Source organism: Lipotes vexillifer, unplaced genomic scaffold (assembly GCF_000442215.2).
Source record: "Lipotes vexillifer unplaced genomic scaffold, Lipotes_vexillifer_v1.1 scaffold24, whole genome shotgun sequence".
Taxonomy (NCBI): domain Eukaryota; kingdom Metazoa; phylum Chordata; class Mammalia; order Artiodactyla; family Lipotidae; genus Lipotes; species Lipotes vexillifer.
The window spans coordinates 3,037,051-3,059,373 of NW_006782914.1; the positions used below are offsets into that span (position 1 = coordinate 3,037,051).

Consider the following 22,323-nt stretch of genomic DNA (forward strand, 5'->3'; position numbering starts at 1 on the left):
CGTCCCCTGCATCGGCAGGCGGACTCTCAAGCACTGCGCCACCAGGGAAGCCCAGGATTGGCTCCTTTTTAAGAGATGTCAGCACTGGGAGAAATATGGGCAGTTCTTTAGTTCAGGTCCACTCCAGATATTAGTCTAGCCAGGAACTGGCACTGATTTGCAGCTCCAAGCACAGCTCTGTATACAGTGACAAAAGAAGGTCACAAGAAAGGGAGGGAGGCAGGCAGAGAGCCAGGCAGGAAGGAAGGTAGGCCGATAGATTTCTAAATTCTCTGCAGTTTCTTTTTTTTTTTTTTTTTTTTTTATTAAAATTCAACTAAAAGCTGGAATACACTTTGTATCTCTTAACGGTTTAAAATAACTATGGAGTTCAGAAAGAGCCAGAAGCTCTGGCAGTGAGGAAAGAGGCCTGGTCAAAGCGGAGGATTTTATTGAGAAGTGGAAAATAATGTTGGATAAATACTGTAGGCAGTCTTTAAAAAAATGCTATTGGCTTATCAGAATGATTTTTTTTTTCTGTTTCCTTCCTGATTACTCAATTCTGTTTTATCCAAAGGAGAATCTAAACAAAAAAGTTAGTTTTGTTTGGTTTGACCTGGTTGACCAGCTCATTTGAGAAGATTAAAAACAGCAAACAGGAAAGAACCAAGCAGAGAAATTCATTTCCACCCTCAACATTTCTTTTTTTTAATTAATTAATTTATTTTTGGCTGTATTGGGTCTTCATTGCTGCAGGCGGGCTTTCTCTAGTTGTGGCGAGCGGGGGCTACTCTTTGTTGCGGTGTGCAGGCTTCTCATTGTGGTGGCTTCTCTTGTTGTGGAGCACAGGCTCTAGGCTCGTGGGCTTCAGTAGTTGTGGTGCACAGGCTTAGTTGCTCCGTTGCATGTGGGATCTTCCCGGACCAGGGCTCAAACCCTGGTGTCCCAATGTCCCCTGCATTGGCAGGCATATTCTTAAACACTGTGCCACCATGGAAGCCCAACATTTCTTTTTATATTTTTAACTTGAATAGATCTTTTCAGTGCTTTGGAAATTTTTGAGAATCCTTAATCTTTTATTTCATTTTGTAATTCATTTAAATTTTACAATTTATTGGACATTTCTTTGCTGAGAAATTTCTGCATTCCTATAACTAAAGGAAATGGGTTTTTCTTGGATCCCCAAAGAAATGCATTTTTGGTCTGAATTGAAACCATGCTTATCTCCTGGGTTCCTCCTAGCCATTTGCTGTGGCTCTCTTCTGACCAGGTCATTTGAGATGTAGAAAAGAAAACTCAGAGCTGCTCCCTAGGGCAGCTTCTAGGTACCTGGACTTCAGCTCAATTCCAATGCCCATCTTGCATTTTCTTATAGATCTTGATGAGTGTGCAACTAAGCAGCACAACTGCCAGTTCCTGTGTGTTAACACCATTGGCAGCTTCACATGTAAATGTCCTCCTGGATTTACCCAACACCATACTGCCTGCATTGGTAAGTGGGAGGGGAAAAATCCTATATGGAGTGCAGCTATTCCTCTAAGGGATTGTTTTCAAGCACTTTCTGCTGTTGGAATAAGAAGATAAAACTCAAAAAAATATGTGAGTACATGTACGCGTGTCTCTGTGTGTGTGCATGCATGTATGTGAAAAGTTATTGGCCTTTTCTGAGCAAATCACCCTTCTTTCTTTCTTTTAAACAACACAAAGACAGCTTCGGGGAAGTTTCACCCTCTCCTTTCCCCCACTGCTTCTTACAGATAACAATGAATGCACCTCTGACATCAACCTGTGTGGGTCTAAGGGCATTTGCCAGAATACTCCTGGAAGCTTCACCTGTGAATGCCAGCGGGGATTCTCACTTGATCAGAGCGGTGCCAGCTGTGAAGGTGAGTGGAGCCCTTAGCTTGATCCAGCTGGTCGGTCCTTGTGGAGGTGGCCTATAAACAACTGCATCATCATCCTCTATGAGACATCAGAACTGAGCACAGGGGAGACAGCCAGCTGAAGATGGGAAATGTTTTCTCTAGTTTGCACGGGTCCCATCTTTTGTCTCATGCTTGATTGTGTCCATAACACATGCTTCTCCTGAATATAACAAGACTTTTTCTGCTCAGTTGTTAATTTAGTCTAATAGGGAATGACCCAGTCAAGAAAAATAGCTAGATTCCTGAATTTGACTAATTTTCTAGTCACTGGATCCAGAGTCTTAGAAGGATTCCCTCAATGTGGATTAAATATATGAGGAATAGCTCTTCGGCTAATATATGATTAAATGTTTTACTTATATTTTTTAGGATTTTGTTTCTGTACTGACATTTTGGTTTCTAATTCTGGCACAAATAAGGAAATATAAATAATTTACACAGCTGTCTCATAGAGTGCTCTTGTGCCTTATGTTAGTTTCTTCATCATTTTTATTTGTGGACTTTACCAGGGATATATGAATGTTTTTTCCTTGGACTTATCAAAAGCTCCAGAGTGGATATTCTTGAAGATTTTGGTGGTAGGATAATTTTTTAAGGATCAGATTTCTTACTAAAATTGCCTTTCACTGTCATATGCATATAAATGTTGCTTCAGAGAACACCTCTGAGACAAGCATTGATGTGACTTAAAGGCGACTCTGCCCTCCTTTTCAGATGTGGACGAGTGCGAAGGAAACCATCGCTGCCAGCATGGCTGCCAGAACATCATCGGGGGCTACAGGTGCAGCTGCCCCCAGGGCTATCTCCAGCACTACCAATGGAACCAGTGTGTTGGCAAGTAGTTTTCCCTTGTTCACAAGATGAATTGCTATCAGCTCCTATGAGTCAGAAAACTGCTTTCTTTCCTAAAAACTTTCAACTTGTCATTGAAGCAACAAATACTCATTTCAAACTGTCCGTACCTGTTGAGTCCAGAAGGAAGTCACAGCCTTTTCAAAGTAGCAAACTATGAAAAAAAGAATAATGATAAAGGGTATTTTGAGGGCATTTGAAATGAAATGTCCCCAGAATTCCTTGACTCCCAATATCCCCTTGCTCTCCTGCTTCATTGCTAGTCATCAGCCCACATGGAGTTCTCTTCACCTTAGAGGCCAACAAAATCCTGCTTCTGACTGTAGTGTATCAGCCAGCGAGAGGCTGTTACGAGCAACTTTTGGCCAGAAGACGCAGAAGTGGTTCCATTGAGTGCTATACATCTTTGGGGCAGAGTGCAAGCAGCAAACACAGAAAGTTTTTTTCAGGATTGCTAATTTGTTTTGAATAATAAGGGAGTCCCCTAGAATCTCCCATTCAATTGAAGCTGTCATTTTTGATTCCACAGTATCATAGGAAAATAACTCTTAATGCACATCAGAGAATCCCAACATTGCAAATTTAGAGGGACCCCAAGCCATCTAGCCCAAGCCCTTTGTTTTACTGATGAAGGCTTAGAAGCCCAGGAAGGAAAGGTAGTCTGTCCTTACCGGTTCTTTGGTGGCAGGACCAGAGCTAGAACCCAAGGCTCTTAATTTCATGTTTTAGGGCTGCCTTTCTAGTGTCACCTTCACTTGTTTGTTTGTTTGTTTGTTTTTCATTCATCAAGTAGCACTGCAAGCTTTGTGCTCTGGTGACCTGTTTTGGCTGCCACTCTCTTGGGTACAGAGTCCTACTTAGCAAAAACAAAGAGCAACTGCCTTCTGGGTGGTGCTCCACATTGCAACGCTTGACTTTACTCCAAATGAAGACACATTTGGTACGTGTTCACTTATCAAACGTGTGTCTCTCTCATCTGGTTTGATTCTTTACAAGATACAGTTTTGCAGAGGCGAGTAGTGTTGGCTAAAATGACCACAGTGCTAGAGTTTAGCTGCACAGCTTGCTGATTAGCTGTCGGGTTTTAATAAAAAGCCCTTTGTTATCAGCTCAGGAAGGTCTTGGAGTTTAATCACCAGTTTCTGACATTGTTCACAGAACTTCCAGCGTGAGCTTTGTTGATTCAATACCTAGCACGTGAGCCTATCTGCCCTTATTACGTAGGTCCCTTGCATGAAACCGGAGCTGTGGGGAAGAGTATAAAAGAGGTGAGGTCTGTCACTGCTGGGCCTTAACCCTCCTCTTCCTACACTCAGTCCAGAAATAGTAGAGATAGCCAGGTCATGCCCTCGTTGCCTGGAGATTCTATTTTGGCCCCATGAAGATCATCTCCTGCCTGGGACTTGTAGAAGAATGAGTCTATTAAGAAGTGGGAAGAGGGGGGAGGATGAAGATGGCAGAATAGGAGGATGTGGAGCTCACCTTCCCCCACAAACACATCAAAAATACATCTACATGTGGAGCAACTCTCACGGAAAACCACCTGGCAACTGGCAGAAGACTTCTTATTCGACCAAAGTGGCAGGAAAGATCTCCATGAAGCTGGGTAGGGTGGAAAAAATAAAATAAAAAAGAAGGCATTGGGATGTGACTGGAACCCCTGGGACGATCTGTGAAGGAGGGAAGGTCCACGTGGACAGCCCTCACCCTGAGGAGCTTCCTTGCCTGCTGGGAGGTCTGCTGGGACAGATGGAGGGAACTGGACTCTGCTTGTGAGGAGTGCACACGTGCCGGCTTGCTAGCAGTCAGGGTGGAGAGAGACCAGCACTGACAGCCGCCACCTTGCCACATTTCTCAGTGTGAAACTCAGTGTGGGACTGGCTCAGTGTGGGGCTGGGCTGCCAGTATAAACAGTGACTAAGTGCTGAATCTCAGGCAGGGGAGGGTCTGGCCATGGTGGATTTTGTCAGCACACACACCAGGTGGTGCCACAGAAACACGTGACTTGGGTGGACAGGCCCTGGAAAGGAGTATGCAGAGGTTGTTTCCTGGCAAGAGCACTCATCTCCACCCATTCCACCCCACAGCTTGGAGCCGGATCTGGGGTGGGCAGGTCCTCAGAGTGGCCTGTCACAGAGGCAGTCCAGGTTCCAGACAGTAGCACAACCACCTCGATTCCTGCAGCCACAGCACCCTGGCTTCCAGCACCAGCCCACTCCACACCACAGCCTAGCACTAGGTCTGGGATGAACACAACAGAAAGGGACACAACCTTGGGCTACTTCTCAGCAGAACCATGGACACCTGCATGGGTGGCACTTAGGTTTGCTGTGACCACACAGGCCTTACTTGCTTCAGCAGTCACCTCCTTTGGGACAGAGCACACACTCAAGGCCAATGGAGCCTGACCAAACCTGACCCTCAGGGCTTCTACTCCAACAACTGTGGAGCAGACACCACCCTGACAGGGCTGTGGCAGCCACAGAGCAAAAAGGAGGCCCCACCCAACATCCAGTGCAGGCTATGGATGCACAACACCAATCACATCCTCTATGTAAGGAATAATGGCCATCACACTCTGAGGAAAGACGTGGCTGGCATCCATACCATAAATAGCCTTCTCACCAAAAATATTGGAATCACACAGTCCACAAAGGGATGCTCCCACATAAAACACCCCTTCAAGACCAGAGTAGATAACTTTCTCTGTCTCTGTGAAGTTAGGAGAAACAGTTAAGTAAAATGAAAAAGCATAGGAAGTATTCTCAGTTAAAAGAATAAGAGAAACCCCCTGAAAAAACAGATAATGAAATAGACCTCACCAGTCTACTAAACCCAAGTTCAAAAAGGAGGTAAGAAAAATGCTAAAGAATAAAGATTATCAATAGAAATGAAGATTAAACAATGACCTAGAAACTATAGAGGAACCAGTCAAAATTAGACAACTCAACTGCTGAGATAAAAACCAATCTAGAAGCAATGAATAGCACAGTAAATAACACAGAAGAACAAATAAGTGATCTGGAAGACAGAATAATGGAAATAACCCAATCACAACAGCAGACAGAAAGAAAAGTGAAAAAACTGAAAGCAACATATGGGGCCTATGGGATAATACAAAGTGTACCAATCTACACATAACAGGGGTTCCAGAAGGAGAAGAGAGAGGGAAGGGGATCTAAAGTGTATTTGAAGAAATTATGGCTAAAAACTTCCCAAACCTAAAGAAGAAAACAGATATCCAGGTACAGGAAGCACAAAGGGTCCCAAACAAGATGAAACTAAACAGACCCACACGAAGACATATCATAATTAAAATGGCAAAAGTTAGAGAGGATTCTAAAGGTAGCAAGAGAAAGATTCAGCTTATTTCTCCGCAGAAACTTTGCAGGCCAGAGGGAGTGTCATGATATAATCAAAGTCTTGAAAGGGAAAAACCTGCGACCTAAGATACTCTACACTTGGCAACATTATCATTTAGAATACAAGGAGAAAGAAAAACTTTCTCAGATAAACAAAAACTAAAAGAATTCAGCAATACTAAACCTGCCCTAAAAGAAATATTGAGGGAATTCTCTAGTAGTCCAGTTATTGGACTCCACGCTTCCACTGCAGAGGGCATGGGTGTTATCCCTGGTCAGGGAACTAAGCTTCCGCATGCCATGTGGTGCAGCCAGGAAAAAAAAAAAAAAGAAAAAAAAATATTGAAAGGTCTTCTCTAAATAGAAAAGAATCTATAGGAAAGGGATAATCCCAATAGGAAAGGCAAATATATAAAAGGACTGAAGATCACTTAAGCCAGTACATAGATTAAAAAACAATCAAAAAATTGTGGTAAAGGTGATTATATCTACAATTAATAGCAAAAGCAAACATGAAGATGTAAAATAGGACATCAAAATCACAAAATTTGGAGGAGGGGACTAAAAATTGTAGATTGTTTAGAATGTGTTTGAGCTTATATGACTATCAGTTTAAAGCAAAAAGATATAGTTATGGGTCAACATACTTGAAAACCAGGGTAACCACAAATTAAAAACATAAAATAGATTCACAAAAAACAAAAAGAAGGAAACTGAAACATAATATTTAAAAAACCATCAAACCACAAAAGGAAAAACAGAAAAGAAGACATGAACAAAGAACTACAAAATCAACTGGAGAACAAGGTTTAAAATGACAATAAGTACATAGCTCTCAATAATTACTTTAAATGTCAATGGACTAAATGCTCTGATCGAAAGACACAGTGGCAGATTGGATAAAAAACAAGAACCTAGGGCTTCCCTGGTGGCTCAGTGGTTGAGAGTCCGCCTACCAATTCAGGGGACACGGGTTCGTGCCCCGGTCCGGGAAGATCCCACATGCCACGGAGCGGCTGGGCCCGTGAGCCATGGCCACTGAGCCTGCGCATCCGGAGCCTGTGCTCCACAATGGGAGAGGCCACAACAGTGAGAGGCCTGCATATCACAAAAAAACCCCAAAAAAACCAAAACAAGAACCTATAATATGCAGCCTACAAGACACTCACTTCAGGGAGAAAGACACACAGATTGAAAGTGAGGGGATGGAAAAAGATATTTCGTGCAAATGGAAATGACAAGAAAACAGGGGTAGGAATACTCATATCAGGCAAAATAGACTTTAAAACAAAGTCCATAAAGAAAAAGAAGGACATTATATAATGATAAAGGGATCACTACAAGAAGAGGATATTACACTCAATAATACATGCACCCAATATAGGAGCACCTAAATATATAAAACAAATACTAACAGACATAAAGGGAGAAATTGACAGGAATTCAATGATAGTAGGAGACTTTTACACCCTACTGACACCAATGGACAGATCTTCCTCAGCGAGGCAGCAGAGGTCCTAAGTGACACAACAGACCAGTTGGACTTAATTGATAACTACAGGACACTACATCCAAAACAAAAACACCAGAATACACCTTCTTTTCAAAAACACCAGAATACAACTTCTTTTCAAACGCACATGGAACATTCTCTAGGATAGACCACTTCCCAGGTTACAAAACAAGCATCAAGAACTTTAAGAGAATATAAATTATTTCAATCATCTTTTCTGACCACAATAGTATGAAATGAGAAATCAACCACAGAAAGAAAAATGGGGGAAAAAATGAACATATGGAGACTAAACAACATGCTACTAAAAAACCCAACGGGTTAACAATGAAATCAAAGAAGAAATCAGAAAATACCTCGAGACAAACAACAATGGAAACACAATCTTACACAATCTATGGGATGCAGCAAAAACAGTTTCAAGAGGGAAGTTCACAGCAATACAGGCCTTCCTCAAAAACAAGAAAAATCTCAAACAACCTAACCTACCACCTAAAAGAATTAGAAAAACAACAAGGAAAACCTAAAGTCAGCAGAAGGAAATAATAAAGATCAGAGAGGGAATAGAGATTTTTAAAAAACCCAGAAAAGATCAATAAAACCAAGAACCAGTTTTTTTAAAAGATAACCCAAATTGACAAACCACCAGCCAGGCTCACCAAGAAGAAAAGAGAGGACCCAAATAAACAAAATAAGAAATGAAAGAGGAGAGATAACAACTGATACCACAGAAATACAAAAAATCATAAGAGAATACTGTGAACAGTTATATGCCAACAAATTAGACAACGTAGAAGAAATAGACAAGTTTTTAGAAACATACAGCCTGCCAAAACTGAATCAAGAAGAAACAGATAATTTGAACAGACCAGATAATTTGAACAGACCAATCACTAGAAGTAAAATAGAATCTGTAATGAAAAAAACTTACTGCAAACAAAAGTCCAGAACCGGACTGCTTCACTGGGGAATTCTACCAAACATACAAAGAAGAACTTATACTAGCCTTCTCAAACTATTCCAAAAGATTTAAGAGGAGGTAACACTCCCAAAGTCATTATATGAAGCCACCATCACCCTGATGCCAAAACCAGACAAAGACACTACACAAAAAGAAAATTACAGGCCAGTATCTTTGATGAATATAGATGCAAAAATCCTCAGTAAAATATTAGCAAACTGAATCCAACAATACATAAAAAGGATCATACACCATGATCAAGTTGGATTCATTCCTAGGTCACAAAGATGGCTCACATGCAAAATCAATGTGTTACACCACGTCAACAAAGGGAAAGACAAAAACCACATGATCATCTCAACAGATGCAGAAGAAGCATTTGATAAAATTCAACATCCATTCATGATAAAAACTCTCACCAAAGTGGGTATAGAGGGAACATATCCCAACATTATAAAAACCATTACAACAAACCAACAGCCAATATAATGTTAAATGGTGAAAAGCTGAAAACCTTCCCACTAAAATCTGGAAAAAGACAAGGATGCCCACTCTCTCACCATTTCTATTCAACATAGTACTGGAAGTCCTAGCCACAGCAATCATAGAAGAAATAAAAGGTATCCAAATTGGAAGCAAAGAGGTAAAACTGTCACTATTTGCAGGTGACGTGATACTCTATATAGAGAACCCTAAAGACTCCAGACAAAAACTGTTAGAACTAATAAATGAATTCAGCAAGGTAGCAGGATACAAGATTAATATACAGAAATCTGTTCCATTTCCTTACACCAACAATATAAGTAAAAAAAAAAAAATCCTGTTTAAAATCACATCAATAAAATGAAATACCTAGGAATAAATTTTACCAAGGAAGTGAAAGACCTATATGCTGAAAACTATAAAACATTAATAAAGGAAACTGAAGATGATTCAAAGAAATGGAAAGATATCTCATGCTCTTGGATTAGAAAAATTAATGTTGTTAAAATGGACATACTACCCAAAGCAATCCATAGATTTAATGTGATCCCTATCAAAATTCCTGTGACATTTTTCACAGAACTAGAAAAAAATCCCAAAATTTATATGGAACCACTGAAGACCCAGAATTTTCAAAGCAATTCCAAGGAAAAAGAACAAAGCTGCAGGCATAAACCGTCCAGAATTCAGACTATAATACAAAGCTGAAATAATCAAAACAGCATGGTATTGGCACAAAAACATACATATAGATCAATGGAACAGATACAGAGCCCAGAAATAAACCCACACACCTACAGTCAATTAATCTGCAACAAAGGAAGCAAGAATATACAATGGAGAAAAGACAATCTCTTCAGCAAGTGGTTCTGGGAAAGCTGGACAGCCACATATAAATCAGTGAAGTTAGAACACTCCCTCACACCATATACAAAAATACACTCAACATGGTTTAAAGACCTAAATATAAGACATGACACCATGAAATTCCTAGAAGAGAACATAGGCAAAACATTCTTGGACATAAATCATAGCAATATTTTCTTAGATCAGTCTCCCAAAGCAAAAGAAATAAAAGCAAAAATAAACAAATGGTATCTAATCAAACTTAAAAGCTTTTGTACAGCAAAGGAAACCATCAACAAAATGAAAAGACAACTTATGGAATGGGAGAAAATATTTGCAAATGATGAAACTGACAAGGGGTTAATATCCAAAATACACAAACAGCTCATGCAACTCAGTATCAAAAAAACAAACAACCCAATCAAAAAGTGGACAGAAGACCTAAATAGTCATTTCTCCAAAGAAGACATACAGATGGCCAATCAGCACATGAAAAGAGGCTCAACATTGCTAATTATTAAAGAAATGCAAATCAATACCACTATGAAGTATCATCACCTTACACTGGTCAGAATGACTATCATCAAAAAGTCTACTCTCTCCAAAAAAGTCTACTATCATCAAAAGGTCTACGTCTGGAAAATGTATGGAGAAAAGGGAACCCTCCTGCACTGTTGGTAGGAATGTAAACTGGTGTAGCCACTATGGAGAACAGTGTGGAGGTTATTTAAAAAACTAAAAATAGAGCTATCATATCATCCAGCAATCCCACTCCTGGGCATATCTCCCAAAAAGATGAAAACTCTAATTCGAAAAGATACATGCACCTCAGTGTTCATAGCAGCACTATTTACAATAGCCAAAATGTGGAAACAAGCCAAGTGTCCATCAACAGATGATTGGTTTAAGAAGATACACACACACACACACACACACACACACACACACACACAATGGAATATTACTCAGCCATAAAAAATGAAATATTGCCATTTGCAGCAACATGGATGGACCTATATAATATATATATAGGAATCACTTTGCTGTACACATGAAACTAACACTATTGTAAATCAACTAAACTTCAGTTTTAAAAAAGTGGGAAGAGGTTTGGGGGTTTTGATGCCCAGAAGATACCAGTTCAAACTGGTCTCATAATTCTTGGGAAATTATACTTACCCAGAATGAGCACTGTATTGCCTTGGGCCAGAATGGCTTCCCCAGAGCCATGCAGAGCAGATCTCTTGGACCAGCCCTCCCTGGATCCTTGCTCCTAGGCAGCCAGAAGTTCACTCTTGGAAGATGGATGGGTTTATAGGGTAAAGGGCCACGGATATCATTGCTTTCTAGAAAATATCAAACTTGCAGCTTGAAGTTGGAGCTGACCCATCGTGACCTATAGGAAATTAAAGGAAATTAAAGTAAAGGAAAGGCTGTTCTACATTTGGAGTTCTCCCAGTGGCTCTCCCTTAACACCACAGCTAAGAAACACTATGCAAGCCTGATGCTGGAACCTTTGAGTTTAGAGGACAGAGTAAGTAGGTTTCCATCTGCTTTTAAGGAGTATCTTTCAGAGACTCTAATGCTATTTCATTCAAATTAGAATTGTCTCTTTTTATGAAAAGAGCAAAACCCTCACCAATTTAAGTAACAACTGAAAGAATAAAACAAAGATTTGGGCGTGTAGAAAAATTCCTTGTGGAGCCATTTGCTCCAGGGTACACACACAGGATGAAAAAGGTCAGGAAAAGTGCAAAACATGTTAAACAAATCATGGTATTTGTATATTGATAGAAAGGGTGAGTGCACAGATTGTTTTCAAGCTGTAAACACTGAACATTTGCCAATTTCTTATCTTAATCCGTGCTCCACTCTACCCCATCTCTCCAACCCAGATAAGCAAGTTTAATTTAAACTTATTAGATTCTCAGGGAGGAAAAAATGTAAAATAAAGTAGAAAAGAATGTGAAAAGGGGACAGGGAGAGTTCTTGACAGGAATAGATACTCCAAGTTAAAAAGAGAGATACTCAAATTTAGAAAGAACCTTAGCAATGATCTAGTCTGATCTGTTTCCTAACATATCAATCCCTCTCCAACCTAGAAAGGTACTCACCTTCTCCCAAGATAGCCCAATCTATGCAAAGAAAACTTTAATTTTTAGAAATATCTTTTTCATAAAGGATGAAGCTTTTCTCCCGCTAACTCCTAACCATTGGTCCTATTTCTGCTCCTTGGAACAAAACAGAATAAATCTAAGCTCTTTATTAACAGGTCTTCCCCACATATACCCATGCCTTACCTTAGAGGTTTTATTAGCCAGAGTCCCAGCAGGTAACAGATGGCTGAGCCCAACCAAAAGCTTAGGATACAGGAGAGGAGCTTGTGGATGTTCCATTCCGATCAGTCTTGTAGAGCCGAGGGCAGGTGAGAAGTCTGGAGGTGAATAAGCAAGGCAAGGAGAAGACATTCAGCCCAGAGATATTCCCTTCACCAAAGCAACTACCCTCGATTCTTCATTCATCCTTGGATACCCATGGTCTCCATTAGTTTCTATCACACAGCTCACCTCTAATTTAAAATAAGGGAAAAAAGAACACAGATGATGGCATATTGAATCATTTTGTTTTAGGAACCTTAGAACCTAAGTGACCTTGGGTGGGTACTTGAGAGTCCTTGGATATAAAGGATCTCAAATAGATGCATAGCTAGGCACTGAGCCATAGCAGGCAGTTCAACCAATAGCTTTCTTATTGTATATCTACTCCTCCTTCTCTCTGTAACTACATACAGGCAAGAAGTGGTGGGGGGGGCAGGTCAAGAAAGGAAGGGGGAGGAAGAGAAGGAAGAGAGGAAGGAAGGGTGGAAGGCAATCTGCATTGTGTCTGTGTGTGTGTGTGTGTGTGTGTGTGTGTGTGTATACAAGTATCCTGCCCTCACCGTTTTTACCCACCTGTTCTCCTAATTTAAAAAAAAAGATATTTTCTTAGAAACAATTTTGTTCTTGAAAAATGAATCTACCTCAGCAAATGAAAAAGTAAAAGAGAAAGGACCAGTTTAAATGTGAGTGAGTCTTTTGAGAGACACTGTGATATAAAGGAAAGCATGTGACTTTTGTAGTCAGACAGACCTGGGTGTGCATCTCTGCCCTGCGGCTGCTGCTGGGAGATCTTGGTGGGGCTTTCTGAGTCTTGCTTTCTTCACCTGGAAAATAGGGATTTTAATATCTACCTCCGTGACTGTTAGGCAGGTTAAGTAAATGGAGTGAAGTACCTAGTATCCCAACTGTCATACAGTAGGCATCTAATAAGTGTTAGTTGCCTTTCTCCTCCTCTCTTCCATTGGAAGTAGGTATTTGCTAAGTGAGGAGAAGGTCAATCACATGCATTCATATGAACATATGCCTGAAAATGGACTCTAGCAGTTAAGAAATGTCTTAGCAGCAAACTTCCGTGCTGCCCTACAAAGGCAGGTCTACAAAAATATATTGGAAATTTCAAAAAAGTATACATCAGACATGATGAGAAACTTGAGGGGTTTTTTCCCTTTGAATTGATTTGTTAAAGTTAGATTTCTTTTTACTACTTATTGCCATCAGATTTGGCCGGTCCCTATCTGTAGCTAGTTCTGAAGCATCTGTGTCTCTTGTAGGTTTTCCCCAATTATTGCCTGTGAAGTCTGCACTGAATCTGTTCCAGCCATACTTAGCTTTAGACATGGCCCAGACTCTGGGCAGGAGGTGGTTTGGATAAAGGGGCCCATTCAGAGATGGGAGCAGACATACCAGAAGACACTACTCATCCCCAGGGCAAGCACCTGGGGGCTTTTATGGACGTTTGAAAATGAAGTCCTAGTGGGCCGACACTTCCTGCATGTGTGTGTGTGTGTGTGTGTGTGTGTGTGTATACAAGTATCCTGCCCTCACCGTTTTTACCCACCTGTTCTCCTAATTTAAAAAAAAAGATATTTTCTTAGAAACAATTTTGTTCTTGAAAAATGAATCTACCTCAGCAAATGAAAAAGTAAAAGAGAAAGGACCAGTTTAAATGTGAGTGAGTCTTTTGAGAGACACTGTGATATAAAGGAAAGCATGTGACTTTTGTAGTCAGACAGACCTGGGTGTGCATCTCTGCCCTGCGGCTGCTGCTGGGAGATCTTGGTGGGGCTTTCTGAGTCTTGCTTTCTTCACCTGGAAAATAGGGATTTTAATATCTACCTCCGTGACTGTTAGGCAGGTTAAGTAAATGGAGTGAAGTACCTAGTATCCCAACTGTCATACAGTAGGCATCTAATAAGTGTTAGTTGCCTTTCTCCTCCTCTCTTCCATTGGAAGTAGGTATTTGCTAAGTGAGGAGAAGGTCAATCACATGCATTCATATGAACATATGCCTGAAAATGGACTCTAGCAGTTAAGAAATGTCTTAGCAGCAAACTTCCGTGCTGCCCTACAAAGGCAGGTCTACAAAAATATATTGGAAATTTCAAAAAAGTATACATCAGACATGATGAGAAACTTGAGGGGTTTTTTCCCTTTGAATTGATTTGTTAAAGTTAGATTTCTTTTTACTACTTATTGCCATCAGATTTGGCCGGTCCCTATCTGTAGCTAGTTCTGAAGCATCTGTGTCTCTTGTAGGTTTTCCCCAATTATTGCCTGTGAAGTCTGCACTGAATCTGTTCCAGCCATACTTAGCTTTAGACATGGCCCAGACTCTGGGCAGGAGGTGGTTTGGATAAAGGGGCCCATTCAGAGATGGGAGCAGACATACCAGAAGACACTACTCATCCCCAGGGCAAGCACCTGGGGGCTTTTATGGACGTTTGAAAATGAAGTCCTAGTGGGCCGACACTTCCTGCAGGATGTCAGCCCTTGCCAGCCCTACTCATCCTGAAAAAGGAAGACTGAGAAAGCAGCCTCCAGGAATATGGTTCATCTCTGCTGTGGAGATAATCATCCTATTAGTGGGCACTTGTGAAGCAAAGGTGCAAAGAACTGATTCCTGCCCTCCCACCCTGAGCCCTGAACCTTAGCCATGAACCATCCCCACGTTCTACACGGGACGCTCCCATAGAGCAGAACATACACTTATTGGCTTCAGATGAGAACTGGAGTCTGCTGGTCCTCAGAGTGCCATTCCCTAATGTATTCTGCCTGGTGCACTTGACCTCAGAAACCACGTTCGCTCACCATATGGCAAGAGACCACATCTGTTTCCACATCTTTCTCTCTCGTTCCCTTTCCCACCACAGCCACCTCTGCCTGTGTTACCTTCCCAAGAGCCTAGGGGAGGGCCAGCTGGCTGGCAGCAAGTGGCCTGATCCAGACATCTCCATAGAAACCTCTGGCTGGTATCACATATGTGATGTCTTCTGGTTTTTTCTGCAGATGAAAATGAATGCCTCAGTGCTCACATTTGCGGAGGAGCCTCCTGCCACAACACGCTGGGGAGCTACAAGTGCATGTGTCCTGCTGGCTTCCAGTATGAACAGTTCAGTGGTGGGTGCCAAGACATCAACGAATGTGGCTCTTCTCAGGCCCCCTGCAGTTACGGCTGTTCCAATACCGAGGGCGGCTACCTCTGTGCCTGTCCACCTGGCTACTTCCGAATAGGCCAAGGGTAAGCACTGCTAGCCATGGTCGTGGTTGGAGGCTTTCTCATTCATAACATAATTAAGTATATTTAATTCAAAATGACCTGTCCTAGTAGAGTAGAACCATACTTTTTATGATTCTTGAGTTAATTCCAGTTAGCGCTGCAAAGGTTTTAGGTTATTTTATTTGAAAGGGGACATCTAGGTTTCTGGAAGTTCATAGAATGTCAAACAAAATAATGAAATGACATTGTAAATATCTCGCTCTATGGCTTACCTGTCTCATTCTCTTGATCTTCACATCTTGTTGGAAAGCAATTCGTCTCTCAGGAAATACAGGGCCTGCGACCCGTGACAGAACTGGACTCAGGCTGCACTTTGCCGATGCAGCCTTCTCCTGGAGCAAGCAGGATTCTGTCTCGACTTAAAATGCCTTCTCATCTAGCTCCTGTTAGGATAAACCAAAAAGATACCTTTTGTGGAGTCCTTTACAGTTTTAAAGACTTAAATTTACATTAAAAATTGCCAAAATAGCATTAAATATGAGTTAAGAGAATTACTGTGTTTTCCAGGTAGAACACTTCACCACATTGTATGTGTGGTGGGGCTGGGGCAGGAAAGATGCGTTTTTATTCTACTCAGTAATTTAAGAGTTAGTGTTAAGTTTTCAAAGTTTAGTTTTTCCCCACTGAATTAATCTGGACTTGGTTGTCTTGGTTTTGGCTATTCTGTGAAGGAGCTCAAATTTTAACTTTTTAATTAGGAACACAGACTTTAAATATACATACACACACACACACACACACACACACACACACACACACACACACACATATATATATATATACACACCAACACACACTTATATATACTCCCACACACACAAAGTCACATATTCCACAACACACACTTACATGTATATATCAAATTGTTAATTTTGTGTTCTTTGATTTCTTGACACACAAACATCAAGTGATTCATTTTGGGGTGTGTAGAAGGTAAAAGAATATTTCATGGGAAGTACACAGAATGCCAGCAATAGGACTCAAATTTCCAGATGTTTGTGTCTGGCTCTCAGTAGACTCATTCTTTATAAGTTTAATGCCAGAACCATTTTCCCAGCAAAAATTGTGACACTCCAAACTGGCTTCTGGCCAGTGGGACTTTATAGTCACACTTCTTGTAAGTGGTGTTCCAGGGATATGAAAATACTGGAAGGGAGTTCTGAGAAAGGAGCCAAAAGCCTGTGAATTTGGGGTTTGCCTTCCAATAATTTAATCATTATGTGAATGCACACACATACAGGATGAGCATTTATCATTTCATCCACTTTATTGTTTCTACACATTTCATGGTGCAAGATTAAAGGACAAGGAAGGGAAATGTGTCGGGCTCAGCAGGATTACAGAAAATATCAGAAACCTGTAAATTGCTGCAAAATACAAAGTGTTCTTCTTATTGGCATTATATTTTGAATCTTAAAGGCATAAAGGAAAATGAGTTATAAAGAATAGATCAACTAGCACAGAAAGAAAACAGTATTCTACATTATGGACCCAGTAGTGGACCAAGTAGTAGAGAGCTACCCATTTGTAACAGTTTGGGCTCCTCCGTGAGTCACTGGAGTGGACCTTACCCCAATGTAAAGATTCTTTTAGGATCATTCAAATATTTCAACACATTTTGAAAGAGGAGCCTGGTAAATACATTCCAAGTGGCCTATGAAATAGTAAGCAGAATAACAAAACAAGGTACTTGTGAAACATGCAAGCCTCCCTCCATAACTTGGCTTTAAAAACTGAAAGGCAAAGAAAAACAGCTGAACTAGTTTTCTCTTGGGCATGGGTTTGTTTATCCAGCCTCACATGAGTCAGAGCCAGTGGACCTAGTGGTTTTGAATGATTTGAAACAATTTCCCACAGTTGGGCAAGCTTTGATACATGTGTTTTATACATTGCATATCCTCACAATTTATATCTAAATCAACCTCAGTTATCACCTAGAGCTTTCTTATCTCCAGGAGGAGCCTTCAGCCAAAATGAGAGGTCTGATAATAGGAGAGACTGCTCAGAAGCTGGAGTGGTGAAGGCTGGTGACAGCGGTGGTGGTGGAAGTGGAGGTGGCAGTGATAGTATCAGTTAAGCAGGAAGAGGGCAAGGAACTGAACAGTGATGTCTCATCCCTTTCTCACTCATATGGAGCCTGTTTCATAAAAAGAAGGCATTTTTATTGAACCTCCCAAGTCACATGGTCTCCCTCATCCTATGTTCTTCTCTTGTTTCCACTCCCCGTTTCCTCCCCAGCAGTACAGCAAAACACCTGCCACATTTCATTTGGGAAGTAAAGGGACAAATATGCAAAACGGGGCCTTGAGAGACAGTAAAAAGAAATCAGTCAACCCAGGGAACTGAGAACTTGAGGCCAAACACCGAGGGCTTCAGTGTTGTTCTCAGAACCGCCGATCATCCAGTGGACAAATAATCAAGGACTGAATGTCACGAGGGAGGGGTCCAGGCTTCACCAGAACTCTCCCTCCTCCATCTCCCAATTCTACCGAAAAACATCTATTTCCCTTCTACCATAGGCACTGTGTTTCTGGAATGGGCATGGGCCGAGGAAACCCAGAGCTACCTGTCAGTGGTGAAATGGATGACAATTCCCTCTCCCCAGAGGCGTGTTATGAGTGTAAGATCAACGGCTACCCCAAACGGGGCAGGAAGCGGAGAAGCGCAAATGAAACAGATGCCTCCAACATTGAGGTAGGTCAGAAGGTGGTTTCTCCTGATGTCTCCTATTGCAGAAAGGTCCTCCAGATTCCTATGGTTTCCTCCAAGGATGCCCCAAAGTGTGAAAAATCTCCCTGACGAGAAAATCCAGACATTCCCTGAGCTCTAGACTGTATTTTACAAGGGTCTGTGGGGCTCTCTGGAGTTTCTTGCTGCTTTTAGGGAGTGGTCGTTTGAAGGTTTTCACATACTTGCTCATTTCCTCTGTCTCGCCGAAAAGAAAGTCAAACACCCACCCAAAGTCTGCTGAAAGGACAAGGTCTGAGATCCAGGACATCAAGAGGGCAGAATAGTGAAGTGACATAGTTCTCCCTACACAGGGATGACAAGTTCTGAAAGCTAGAGGCTCCTCTACTGAAAACAGCTATGTGGAGTGTGAGAGAACTTGGATTCTAGACAAAAACAACATGGAGCTCAAGCAGCCTGGTTTTCTTTGCCTATGGCTGCTGCAGCCTTTCAGTCAACTCAGAAATGCAGATACTCATCCAGACCTCTGGCTGCAGGCCCGGAGAATCCAGCACATGTGGTCCCAGAGAGGCAAGCAAGAAGCCAGTGAAAAGCATTGAATATTAGCAGATCATCGGAGCCAGGAAGTAGGTTCATAGGTGTGTCTTTCGGTGGGGATGGTTTTGCGTCACTGAATAAAATTGAAATAAACTGGTTCTTTCTTAGCATCAGTGCTGCAACGCATCTGCTGTGGTTTGGGAAATGATGGACTTGAGGATATGGGGAGGGGGAAGGGTAAGCTGTGACAAAGTGACAGAGTGGCTTGGACATATATACACTACCAAACGTAAAACAGATAGCTAGTGGGAAGCAGCCACATAGCACAGGGAGATCAGCTCGGTGCTTTGTGTCCACATAGAGGGTTGGGATAGGGAGGGTGGGAGGGAGATGCAAGAGGGAAGGGATATGGGGATATAGGTATACGTATAGCTGATTCATTCTGTTATAAAGCAGAAACTAACACACCATTGTAAAGCAATTATACTCCAGTAAAGATGTTAAAAAAAAAAAAAAAGCAAGCAGATCATGTGCAGATATCTAGGAAGAAAAAAAAAAAAAAAACTGAATGGTTCTTGCTTCATTTTATTAGGTATTGTAACTTTAAAGCCTAAACCAGATAAGGACATTATGAGAAGAAAATATTGTGAGAAAATCTCATTTGTGAAATATAGATTAAAAATCATAAAACAAAGGAGATAGGTATTTGTACACTATGTTCATAGCAGCATTATTCACAATAGCCAAAAGGTGGAGGCAGAACAAGTGTCCATTGATGGCTGAATGGATAAATAAGGTGTGGTATATACACATACAAACACATACATATATAATGGAATATTATTCAGCCTTAAAACGGAAGGAAATTTTGACACATGCTACAACATGGAAGAACCAATGAACCTTGAGAACGTGCTAAGTGAAATAAGGCAGTCACAAAAAGGCATATCTGTGATTCGACCTTTATAATGTACCTAGAGTAGTCCAATTCATAGAGACAGAAAATAGAATGGTAATTGTTGAGGGCTGGGAGGAGAAGGAAATGAGAACTTGTTTTTTTTAATGGGTATAGAGTTTCAGTTTTACATGATGAATAGTTCTGGAGATTGGTTGCACAACAATGTGAATATACTTAGCAATACTTTACTATACATTTAAAAATTTTTAAGACAGTAAATTTTATGTTATGTGTATTTTACCACAATTAAAACAAAACAAAATAAATTATGAATAAAATATATCCAATAATATATTAATGTATTAAAACAAGTCTATTGTGGCCAAATTAAATATATCTCAAGAATGCAAGTTTGGCTTAATATTAAAATCTATGGAAGCAACTCACTACATTAACAAATTAAAGGAGAAAAACGACATGAGATCACTTACCAGATGTGGAAAAACTATTTGAAGGAATTTAACACTTTGTGATAAAAAGTCATAATAGAAAATTCTTCAAAATGAAAAAAATTACTAAATCTGCAGCAAACATCATACTTAATGGTGAAATATTTTAAAAATTTCAGAGACAAAACAGGTAGAACATCAACACCACTTGCATTAATTTTTGTGTTGGAGATCCTAACTGTGTCCATTATATAATCTGAAGAAATTTTTAAAAATAAATTAAAAATAAGGAGATAAAAGATTTATAATTTGTTAATGACTTTTTAAAAAAAGAAAACAAAGAGCATGTACTGATAAATTTTAAGATTTCAAGGAGACCTCAAGAGGTTTTGGATAACTGACCAATATAAAAAATGCAGTTCATGCCTGTAGATTAGCAAACAATTAGATAAATATTTAGAAAAGAGATTTTTTTTTTTTAACATCTTTATTGGGGTATAATTGCTTTACAATGGTGTGTTAGTTTCTGCTTTATAACAGAGTGTAGAAAAGAGATTTGAACAAAAACTTTGAGAAGTGAATATCTTAAAAGAAAATGATTTAAACTTTAAAGGAGATATAAATAAATGGAGAAACCATGTTCATGGATAAGAAGACATTATTATAATGATACAATTTCTCCCCAAATTAACCTATGAATCCTAATTAAATTTAAATAGAACTTAAAATCTTATCTGACAACTTATTATAAAAATAACATGGAAATTCAAAGGAATGCATTGATTTAGAAGGATAAGAATAAGATGGGGCATGTTATATGCAAGGAACCTTATCATTATAATTGTACTTATAGAAATTAAGACAGTGTGATATTGGGTCAGTAATAGATACATTAGACCAGTGGAATAGAAGCATTTGGATCAGTTGTCCAGAAGAGATCCATGAAAACACACAACTATAATGTGTGACTCAGGTGGCACTACAAATCCATGGTCTGCCATGTTAATAGCTGCTAACCATATGGGAAAAAATTGAATTCCTATCTCAAACAAAACACACAATCATTCCTGGTGAATTAGTGACCTAAAAAATGAAAGCAAAACTTAAAAACATTTAAAAGAAATTAGAAAATATCTTTATGATATGAATGTAGGACAAGCCAACTCAATAATAAATCCATAAGGAAAAATTTGTCAGCATTAAAAACTTCTGTCTGGCAAATGATACAATAAAGAGAAAAGAAAAAAACACAGACTGCGAAATTATCTGCACTTCAAAACTAACAAACATTATCATCCTGAACAGATAAAAACTGCCAACAAATCAATGGGAAAAAGACAAGCATCCCAATTTAAAAATGAAAAAGTGGGGAAAAAATATTGAGCTGGCAATACGAGCAGGCAAAAGAGGAAAGAGTGGCCAATAACCAACAAGCTGAGTGACTGAACAATAAAGATGCTCAACCTCCTTTGCAGTCATGAAAAGCAAGTTTAATTTATAAAGGTATAAAATTTCTCACCCATCAAATTTGCAAAATCTAAAAGTATAAAAATACCAAATATTGGTGAGATGAAAGTGAGCCCTCATACACAGAAACTGATATGACCATGTTGGAAACCAGTTTGGTAATATCAATAAAGCTGAAGATAAGCATATCATATGACCCAGTGACTACATCCTTATGTATATTCTAGAGAAATTCTAGCCCAGGTGTATAACATTCATGTACAAGATTGCTCAGGTGTCTCTCCTGTAGAACGGAAGCTTCATAAGGACAGGAGCTTGTTTTGTTTATTACTATAGCCCAGAGACTAGATTAGGGTCTGGCACCTGGTAAATAAATAAATATTGCTTTAAAATGCATCTAAAGCAAATAGAATGAAAGATAAGACAGGAATGGAAGTCAGATCTATGAACTTGAAGGACAATTTGAGCATTAACCCACTCTGCTTTTTCATCCTTTTCTGGCAGGCCACTCTAGAGTTGTTCAGCCCCTGTGCTAACTACAGTAGCATTTATTCTCCTTTCTTATCTCAAAGGCTGCACTTCTTATGGTCACAGGATGGCTTGGGGATTACCTATTGCTTCAGCAGCTCAGTCTAATGACTGATGGTTATATATATATATATATATATATATATATATATATATATATAATTAAATGAGGTGTCTATT

General features: G+C 40.0%; 1 protein-coding gene across 1 annotated transcript in view; it reads left to right on the forward strand.

Moving 5' to 3' along the window:
- FBN1 (fibrillin 1) overlaps positions 1-18,375 on the forward strand; it is a 255,338-nt gene extending 236,963 nt beyond the window's left edge. Inside the window, exons 62-66 of the mRNA XM_007455563.1 lie at positions 1,355-1,471; positions 1,737-1,865; positions 2,619-2,738; positions 15,306-15,537; positions 18,096-18,375. Of these exons, the coding sequence (XP_007455625.1) occupies positions 1,355-1,471; positions 1,737-1,865; positions 2,619-2,738; positions 15,306-15,537; positions 18,096-18,375 (878 nt within the window). The remainder of the gene's footprint in view (positions 1-1,354; positions 1,472-1,736; positions 1,866-2,618; positions 2,739-15,305; positions 15,538-18,095) is intronic.
- Positions 18,376-22,323: the final 3,948 nt, after the last annotated feature.